The sequence below is a fragment of the Pteropus medius genome, unplaced genomic scaffold, assembly GCF_902729225.1.
Source record: "Pteropus medius unplaced genomic scaffold, Ma_sr-lr_union100, whole genome shotgun sequence".
NCBI classification, from domain to species: Eukaryota; Metazoa; Chordata; class Mammalia; order Chiroptera; family Pteropodidae; genus Pteropus; species Pteropus medius.
The window spans coordinates 2906723-2917134 of NW_024353909.1; the positions used below are offsets into that span (position 1 = coordinate 2906723).

General features: G+C 43.9%; 1 protein-coding gene across 1 annotated transcript in view; it reads left to right on the forward strand.

Moving 5' to 3' along the window:
- Positions 1-9178, forward strand: part of ZFHX3 (zinc finger homeobox 3) — a 230586-nt gene extending 221408 nt beyond the window's left edge. Inside the window, 2 exon segments of the mRNA XM_039851826.1 lie at positions 3157-4056; positions 4059-9178. Of these exon segments, the coding sequence (XP_039707760.1) occupies positions 3157-4056; positions 4059-4888 (1730 nt within the window). The 3' untranslated portion in view covers positions 4889-9178.
- Positions 9179-10412: the final 1234 nt, after the last annotated feature.

Here is a 10412-nt window from a genome sequence, read left to right on the forward strand (position 1 = left end):
GTTGAAGCACTTTGGTTGCTTCCCAGAGCAGGCCTGGTTTCTGGCTGAATTAGACCCAACTTCTACAATTTTGGTAGTGTTTTACAGAGCATGAAGCTACCTCCATTCCTGGCCCCAGTTTCTTATCCAAAGTGAAGAACAAGAAAGCAGTAAGATATAGAAGTCATTGCTTATATTAGTTGGCAAGTAATGTGACAGAATGATGTCCAAGCCAGCTAGTCATAAGCCAAGAAACAGGCTGTGGAAAGTGGCCAGGCACGGAATTACCCTTGCAGCCCAGGACCTTGGCAGAGGGGCTTGGAAAGGCCCGACATTTCATAATTATGTGAAAAAATTAGAATCAGAATGTCTGATCTATTCCCCTTGTTTTACACACGAGAAAACTGAGGCCCAGAGAGGTCAAGACTATTCAGCAAGCGAGGGTAGGAGCCAGAGCTCTCACCCAGGCCTTCGGGCTCCCAGTGCTATGTGCTCCTTCCACAACTCCCAATATGAGCCAGTCAGTCAACAGGTAGATGTTTAGTGCTACTCAAGGTCTGACCACTTAAGAGTGGACCGAAGATAGAAAGATACGCTCTTAATTATTCAGAGCAGCCAGGTGTGCCCCAGTTCCCACCTCTTGACTACTGCAGCTCACAGGAGCACTGGATCTGGAATGGGAGGGAAGAAACTTCTGTTTAATGTGTCAGGCCCAATGTGAGCTCTTTCCACATGACCTTTCATGTAAATCCCTACAACCACTTACTGTGGAAAGCTGAGGTTCCAAGCAGTCAGCTGACAGGCCCACAATCACCTGGCAGATATGTGTCAGTCATAATCCATACTGCATCAGTCTGCCTCCAGAGGTGCATGATTAGGTCTCAGGGGGATAAAGTGCCTTGCTTCTTTCTGATCTTACAGATGAGGAAACCGAGGCCACAGAATTACCGTGAGAATATATTGAGCTGCTGTATTGAATGTGGCTAGTGCAGCAGAGCTTGGTAAATAGCAGGGGTTCAGTAAGTATTTTCTAGAATTTTGAATCTCTTATGTAGACTGTCAGTTCAAGATATAGAAAGTCAGTTTAAAGCCTTTTGACCTGGATCTTTCTCCTGAGAGCCTTATGTCACAGAGATAAAGAAATCTCTAGATGTTCCTTCCTTACCCTTCCTTTGGGCTGTGGTTCCAACCTAAAGCTTGGAGCAGGCCCGTTGGTAGAGGAAGACAGAAGGAGCCACGTCCCAAGTTTAGAATTCATCATCCATTCTGTTTCTGCCTCGTTTGTGCCAATTTAACCAACAAACCTTTACTGAGTTTTCTGAGTCAGATACATCTTCTCTGGTCTTGGACCCTGTGTGCACTGAGGAAACTGGATGACTTAATCTCAGTGATTCTTTTCTGCTGTCTTAGAAGAGTACACTAATGATGCACTTGGCTATTCAAATGTTAACGGGTGTTTTCCTGGGATTGGCAACTTGAGGCAACCTTGTTCTCGTCATCTGAAATTTGAAGGTTGTTTAATGCAGCGTGAATATTCCCCGCAAATGCTGCACCACTGTAGACAACATGGTCTTCACCCAGGTCTGGGCTTCGGAGTGTTTTTCTCCTTTTTCTCTTGTGAAGACATGTCATGTTATAGAACCCCTTACCACAGCTTTCTGGGAAGTGGTCCAGATGAAATGGTGAGGGGCTACAGGATTTCTGATTTTACATTTTGGTGCTCTCTGAAGTGACATATGCTGTCTGGTTTCTTGGGTGTGGTGAATGTAAAGGTGACCTGAAGGCTGCTGCCTGTGAACTCTTCTCAACTCTTGTCTTTCCTCAGCATGTCCCCATCCAGCGTACCATGTCCCTTCCTGCACCACAGTGCTGTCCTTCCCCACCACCTTGCTCAACTTTCCGCACCTACGGCCTGAGGTACAGGTTCCCCTGCTATCTGAAAGCAGAGCGTTCCTGTGAAACCTTTTTTAAGACATAATGGCATAAAGTGGAGAAGCAGTCAGTCACCTTAGGACACCTCTTGCTAACAGATGCACAAAATTCAGTTAGCAAAAACGGGTATTAGTGTAGTTCTTTCGTAAAAGTGGCATAAAGTGAGCTTTAGAAAAGCCGGGGATACTGTACCAGCAGTAGCAACATCGTCTTCCATCACTGTGGAACAAAAGACTCAAACCAGGAGATGGGTATGGGTCAGGGAGGATGTTAGGCTCTGGGCTGGGTGGAGGCTTTCCAGGTAGTGGTAGATTAGGCCTGCATGTGATAAAGGATGGGGCTGTACCCCATGTGGGTCTAGTGACATGGTCAAAAACCTTTGCCACCCATAAGCATTGTCACTTGAGGAATGTGCAACATCTTAGGAATTGATTGTCTAGCACTTTGGGCTCTTCTGTTCCTGACAGGGTCTTTTCCTCTTCCCATGGCTGGTTTCTTGACCATCTACAGCCCTAGTCCTCCTCTATGTCATTCAGACAGGGGCAGGAGAAAATGTTCGTTTCTCCAGCAGACTCCAGAGTCCTATTCCCAGATGGTTACGTTTTTCAACAGGTATCAGCTGAACCAAGCCAGGGAACAGTTTTCTCTGAATGGATTTTTATTTCTTCCCATTTCTCCTCTTCTCTCTGCCTTCCTAATATGTCCATTCAGCTGCAGCAATGGAAGTCACAGAGGTGCAAGTGTACAGCCTGTTGTTTGTTGACATGGTCTTGGGGGCCTGGCCAGATTTCTTGCTTGTGTTCACTCTCTTCTCCTGCTTCCTTTCCCTTCCAGACTTCTGGTGGGACTGCCCGGCTGTAGAATTTCTGTGAAACTTTGACGAGGGCCCTTGGTCCTGGCTGGAAACAGAGTTTAGAGGTCTCCAGACTAACTGCCTTGGGCAGAATGAATGGGAGCCCAGCAAAGCAAATATGAACTAGTGGGGTAGGTGGCACATTGGGCAGGAAGGTGTCAGAAGTTGCTTAGCTGAAAGGGGAAATATGGGAGCTGACTCAGCACCGGGTCCTGGTTAGAATACAAGGGTATCCAACCCTGAGCCTGGTGAGACATCGTCGGTGTTGAGAGGATCTTTCAAGTTTAAATCTTGAGATCTCAGACTTAGTGCCAGTGGCACAGGTCATACATCTTGAGCTTCAGCTTCACCATCCAGACTGACACGTGATTTCTCGTTTCCATTCTTTTCAGCTTTAACGTCTCCAAAACCTAACTTGATGGGTCTGCCCAGCACAACAGTTCCTTCCCCTGGCCTCCCCACATCTGGATTACCAAATAAACCGTCCTCAGCGTCGCTGAGCTCCCCGACCCCAGCACAAGCCACGATGGCGATGGCGCCTCAGCAACCCCCTCAACCCCAGCAGCAGCAGCAGCAGCAGCAGCCACAGGTGCAGCCGCCGCCCGCAGCCCAGCCGCCACCTGCACCACAGCTCCCGCCACAGCAGCAACGCAAGGACAAAGACAGTGAGAAGGTAAAGGAGAAGGAAAAGGCACACAAAGGGAAAGGGGAACCCCTGCCTGTCCCCAAGAAGGAGAAAGGAGAGGCCCCCACGGCAGCCGCAGCCACGATCTCAGCCCCGCTGCCCACCATGGAGTATGCAGTGGACCCTGCGCAGCTGCAGGCCCTGCAGGCAGCCTTGACTTCGGACCCCACGGCGTTGCTCACGAGCCAGTTCCTTCCTTACTTTGTACCAGGCTTCTCTCCTTACTATGCCCCCCAGATCCCTGGCGCCCTGCAGAGCGGGTACCTGCAGCCTATGTATGGCATGGAAGGCCTGTTCCCCTACAGCCCTGCGCTGTCACAGGCCCTGATGGGGCTGTCCCCGGGCTCCCTACTGCAGCAGTACCAGCAATACCAGCAGAGTCTGCAGGAGGCGATCCAGCAGCAGCAGCAGCGGCAACTACAACAGCAGCAAAAAGTGCAGCAGCAGCAGCAGCAGCAGCAGCAGCAGCAGCAGCAGCAGCAGCAGCAGCAGCCCAAAGCAAGCCAGACCCCAGTCCCCCCCGGGGCTGCTTCCCCAGACAAAGACCCTGCCAAAGAATCCCCCAAACCAGAAGAGCAGAAAAACGCACCCCGTGAGGTGTCCCCCCTCCCTGCCGAAACCCCGAAGAGCCAGAAGCAGAAAGCAAAAGTGCGGACTCCCTCTACGACCCCTTCATTGTTCCAAAGGTGCAGTACAAGTTGGTCTGCCGCAAGTGCCAGGCGGGCTTCGGTGACGAGGAGGCGGCGAGGAGCCACCTGAAGTCCCTCTGCTTCTTCGGCCAGTCTGTGGTGAACCTGCAAGAGATGGTGCTTCACGTCCCCACGGGCGGCGGCGTTGGCGGCGGCGGCGGCGGCGGCGGCGGCGGCGTTGGCGGCGGCGGCGGCGGCAGCGGTGGCGGCGGCTCGTACCACTGCCTGGCGTGCGAGAGCGCGCTCTGTGGGGAGGAAGCTCTGAGTCAACATCTCGAGTCGGCCTTGCACAAACACAGAACAATCACGAGAGCAGCAAGAAACGCCAAAGAGCACCCTAGTTTATTACCTCACTCTGCCTGCTTCCCCGATCCTAGCACCGCATCTACCTCGCAGTCTGCCGCTCACTCAAACGACAGCCCCCCTCCCCCGTCGGCCGCCGCCCCCTCCTCGTCCTCCGCGTCCCCTCACGCCTCCAGGAAGTCTTGGCCGCAAGTGGTCTCCCGGGCTTCGGCCACGAAGCCCCCTTCTTTTCCTCCTCTCTCCTCATCTTCAACGGTTACCTCAAGTTCATGCAGCACCTCAGGGGTTCAGCCCTCGATGCCAACAGACGACTATTCGGAGGAGTCTGACACGGATCTCAGCCAAAAGTCCGACGGACCGGCGAGCCCGGTGGAGGGTCCCAAAGACCCCAGCTGCCCCAAGGACAGTGGTCTGACCAGTGTAGGAACGGACACCTTCAGATTGTAAGCTTTGAAGATGAACAATACAAACAAATGAATTTAAATAAAAAAAAAGTTAATAACAAACCAATTTCAAAAATAGACTAACTGCAATTCCAAAGCTTCTAACCAAAAAAAAAAAAAAAAAAAAAAAAAAGGAAAAAAAGAAAAAGCGTGGGTTGTTTTCCCATATACCTATCTATGCCGGTGATTTTTACATTCTCGTCTTTTCTTTTTTCTTTTAATATATAAAGAAAACGTCCCTTAACCTTGTTACATTGTGTCCTTTTGAAGGTACTATTGGTCTGGGAAACAAGTCCGCAGGGCCTCCCTAATGTCTTTGGAGCTTAACCCTTGTATATTTGCCCCTTTTCAATAAACGCCCCACGTCGATAGCACAGAGGAGCCCGGCATGCACTGTATGGGAAAGCAGTCCACCTTGTTCCAGTTTTAAATTTCTTGCTATCTTAGCATTCAGATACCAATGGCTTGCTAAAAGAAAAAAAGAAATGTAATGTCTTTTTATTCTCAGGTCAATCGCTCACACTTTGTTCTGTTTCCAGAATCATTATTTTATATATTTTTTTCGGTTTTTCTTTTTTTTTTTCTTTTTCTTTCTTTCTTTTTTTTTTTTTAGTTTTGTTCCAGAAAGATTTTTTTTCTTAATTTAAAAAATGGGCAGAAAGTATTCGAGAAAAACAATGTGAACTGCTTTAGCTTTCTGGGGATTTTAAGGATAGCTTTTCTGCTGAAGCCAATTTCAAGATGAAAAGTTAAGCACTCCCACTTTCAGAAAAAATAAAAAACCCACACACACAAAGAGTGTTGAGGACTCGTAGCTTAAAAAAATAAGTTTTAAAAACTGACTTTCTGTATTTATGGTAGATATGACCATTTTTGGTGTTGAGTAGATTGTTGCATTGGAAATGAACTGAAGCAGTATGGTAGATTTAAAAGGAAAAAAAAAACCTTTGTGTACATTTAGCTTTTTGTATGGTCCAGCTGACAGCTCCTCATTTGATGTTGTCTTGTTCATTCCTAGCAGATAGATTGCAATCTGTTGATTCGCCTAAGCTTTTCTTCCCTTTGTCCCTTAGTCCACTTTCTCTTTCCTCTTCCCACCTCCCATCCTATAATCTCCCACTTAACGTAGCTGCCTTCATTTCTTAGAGGGTAGCTGCAGAATTATTTTATAAAACTAAAGAAAGAATTTCAAAGGGTTCTAGGGGTCATTAGGATCCTCACAGATTATTTTTGGTTGGGGAGTTGAAACTTTTTAAAGGCATATAATTCTAGTTACCTGTGTCTGTTAGCCTTGTGCATTTATTTTTTATTTAACCTTCTGTTGGCTTTTCTTTTCACCCCTTTCCCTCCTTTGGTAGATGCTTCAAATATTCTTTTCTTAAACTAAAACATTTGTTTCAATTTGTGTAATTGGACTGTGTGCTTTTCTTTTCTAAAAAAGTTTTTGGTTAGGGGTATGGTTTTTGTTTTTGTTTTGTTTTCTTTCCTCTCTCAGAAGAAGAAATTTCATGCTTTAAATAAAATCCAAAGACACACCCTTTCACTGCTGATGCAGAAAAAAAAGGGAAAGGGTTCTTGTTACTTGAGAATTTGTTTCTGATTTAAACAAACAAGACTTAGTTTAATAAAGGAGTAAAACAAAAGATTCCCAGGTTGTTATGTGCTTCTTCTGCAAGCAGAGAGGCAGCTGTTAATGACAAGTCCATATACCAAAAGACACATTTTTTACTTCAAAGTTTTGTCCTTATGTTAGGCAGTCTGAGCGGCAAGTGATCCAGAGCGCAGCCAACAAAGAAGCAGATAGCAATGTACGGAGAGCAAAACAGAAACCGTATATGAGGCACTTGTGTTTATGTTAATATCCGTATTCCTGTAACACACAACACAATGCACCATACACCCTTTCTTAAAAAAAAAAAAAAGGTCTGAACTTTAAAGGAAAACTTTGTGCTGCTATACTGTAGATTTTGGAGACAAATAGATGCTTTGCTGTTTCACTTTCATAGCCAAACATCAACAAAAACAATCTCCCCTTGCCCCCAAAGTGTGAAATCCTCCCCTTCATTCTCTTCCTTATGTTTCAAAAGGGAACTTTGAAGACTGTGAACGCAGGTTCTGTCGGTCACCTTCCGGGCTTCTTTCCCCAGTGCTGAAGCCACTCATCAACTTCGCAAAAGACTGGAGCATTCCAAGATCTGAAAATGGATTTCTTTTTTTCTTTTTTTGTCTTGTCTTTTTTAGCCGGGACTGTTTTATTTTTATGAATTTGTTTTTAGTTTAATGAAAGAGTAGATCCTGAACTGTTGTACATATTTCTAACTAGGCTGATGCACAGTGCAAATTCCTTTTTTAATTTTTTTAAAGTAGAAATATTAAAGAATACCATCTAACTACTCATAGCAGTATCCAGTTGTAGCATAAGGTGTCAAAAACAAGTACACAAAACATTTGCTGTTTAACAAGCTATTTTCTTTTAACAAGAATTCTTGTATTTCTCCCTGTGTTTGAGATGAACATTTTTAAAATTTAAAGTTGTACAGTTTTTTGTTTTCCATTATTTTATCGTTTGTAACTCTATGAAATATATATATATATTTTTTGCCATTAACTGTTGTATGTTACTCTGTGTCTGTATCATATAGAAAAAAATTGTTTGTTTTTGGTTCTCTATGTGATACCAATTAACAATTTAACACTAGCTTTATCTGTCAAATTCTGCTAGGTCTTTTCTGTAAACTTTGTTTTTAAAAATGATATTGCTTGGTAATAGTGCAATTTCTATTCCCTTCCCTCCCCCCTCAAACTTTAAGTTCATTTCCTTGTAATTTTGCCACCCCCTCCCCAATGGTTTCTCTCCCCGCCCCTCTTTTGAGCTACTATGCCATCCTCCCTCTGTGAGGCACAGTGACTGTCAGTGTTTTGTTATGCCATGCCTTGACCTGTGGGTGTATTTGGCAGCAGCAAGGTGCTTGGTTGGGTAGATTGGCTAAGCATGCTTCCACCCACCAGTGTTCCTCAGAGGGGTTATGTGATTGTTTCAACCTCGAGTGGGTTGTGCACTTAATGCTTTCCTCTACAACTCTACCGCCCACGTATATGTTCATTCAAAAAAGAAAAAATAATTCTCAGCATTAACCCAGAAGTAGCAAAGCAGTCAGTGATGTTGAAAATCAGAAGTCAAACATGAGCTAGTAAGATGTTTGTGGGCTGACATCCACCAGGGCTGTGACCAGTATCATTTACAAAGCATGAATTCACTACAACGTTCAACTGATTGGTCTCACTCAGAGAATTTACTCCTGTCTGCTGCATGGTAGGTAACTGAACAGGATATCTCGTTTTTTAAATCAGTTCTTCACTTCCATTGACACTTCATATTTTGTTTTTGTTTTTGTTTTTTTCTCAAGTACTCCATAGTGTGGGTTGGTGCTAGATATCAGTCACAGCACCACTGATCCACAGGATGAATTATTTTATCCATCCTTCTTCCATACTTCCAAAAAGAAAAGAAGGAAACACACACACATACAGAAAGTTTCATAAATCTAGGAAGTCGTTTTTTTTTTTTTTTTAATTAAAAGCTATTTAAGAGATGAATGTGGCCAAAGTTTTACATGATTGAAAATAAAAGTAAAACAGACGGCATGTGTTTAAACCTGAGTTTATCAGGCATGGCAGGAAGTTGCAGGAGAGAGAGGCAGTGACCCAAGCCAGTGCACTTGATGTTCATGGACATATATTTTTTTTAAATAATAAATTAAATTAAAACATTTAAATAGAAGCATAAATTGAGTTGGTTGTTTGTTGGCGCTGAGATACTGCCCACTGTGAAACAAAGCTTTGACTAGTTTTTTTTGTTTGTTTACTTTTCAGGGGGGGAGGGGGGCAAGTTTGGATAGGAAAGAAAGCATAAATGAACATGACCCTGAGGTGAAAAGGTATATGAACAGCCTTTGCAATGTACAAAAAACAAAACAAAACAAAACAAAAAAAATAACAAAAAAAAATAGAGCAAGTGAAACCAAAAATGATGTTCTTGGTGTTTTTCTATAATGTAGTCTTGTTAGCTTTTTTTGTTACTGTAACAATGCTGATCTCGAACTGTACCAAAATACATGGAGACTAACAAACAGAACCACGTGGAACTTTCAAACTGAAAAAAAAAATTTGTCACAAAAACTTTGTTGTCATAGTTAAGTTGATTGTAGATGGTAATTGAATATACTCCTTTGAAAATATTTCATCAAGTATGTTTCCTGCTCATTGTGATACATTAAAAAAAATATGAGCAAAAGTTCTGTCAACAGATTTTGTATGTGTGCATGTGTGAGAGAGAGATGGATGACTGATGAATTATAAATTTGAACAGTATCTCAAGGTTGGGTGTGGAGGGACACTTATTCCAAGATACATAAGCTTTTTGGTATATCTAAGTGTCCTTGTATTTCCCATCTCCTGGCACTCATAAAAGTGCCAGAGATTTTGGCGGTGATGCTAACTAGCTTATTTCATTGAGAAGAGTAAGCCTAGCAGCTTAGATAATATTTGGCCCCAGAGAGCCCTAATAGCACTCACATTTTTAATTCAAATGTTTATTGAATTATATTATATAGACACTTGGCATAACCATGAGCAAAAGTTCTGCTGATGGCCAGGGGAGAGGTAAGTTCGACTTCTCTGAAATGGGAATTGGATCTGGTGTTTATGATAGGGTATGAAAGGTAAGTTGAATTAAGTACATTACTGACTACATTTACCTTTCCTAGAATCTGAGATAAGAACAGTCTGCAAAATAATAGCATTAGTAGTTCCTACATACAAGAGAATAGTCCTCTTATCAATCCTCCCGTCCCCCTACCACCCCTTACATCAGAAAATGCCTGAAATTCATTAATGAGTACATCCAAGATCTGGCCCAGAGGCCCTCCATTCATCTCTAAAGCCACAGCTGAAAAATAATTTACAAAATTTGTGCAGCTGGGCCTGGACAGCACTGCAGGCTAACAGCATCCTTATAAGTTCTGCAGCATCTGTCCTCAGCCAACAGGGGTCTTTTCTAGCCCAGGAGTTGAGCCATGAACCCCTCTTCTGTTGGCTCAGACAGCCATTGTCAACCAAGTCTTCTTAGTTCCTTCAGCAGGCATTCAAGAAGAAGCAGTGACCCTATTAACTCAAAATTTCAAAGACTTCTCCAGTTGGCACCGGCATTGCTAAGTGCTCAGAAAGGAATAGCTGATTCCATCACCAGTGCTGGAACCTCTAAGCCAAACAAGTAGTGTCACTGCCCCTAATGAAACAGTGATCTTTCCCCAAGCACTGCACCTTTCCTTTGAGTGTTCTGCAGAAGCAGATGGCTTCTATCTCAGTATGCTTTCTTGGCACACAGTTATATCACTGATCTTTCTTCCTACCCCATGAAAAGGTATAGTATGATAAAAGTTGTTCAGACCCAAAGCCATGTCTGCCTTTCTAAGCTATAATTATTTTAGGGCCTGGCAGGATCACATTGAAACGTTTTAAATGGAACT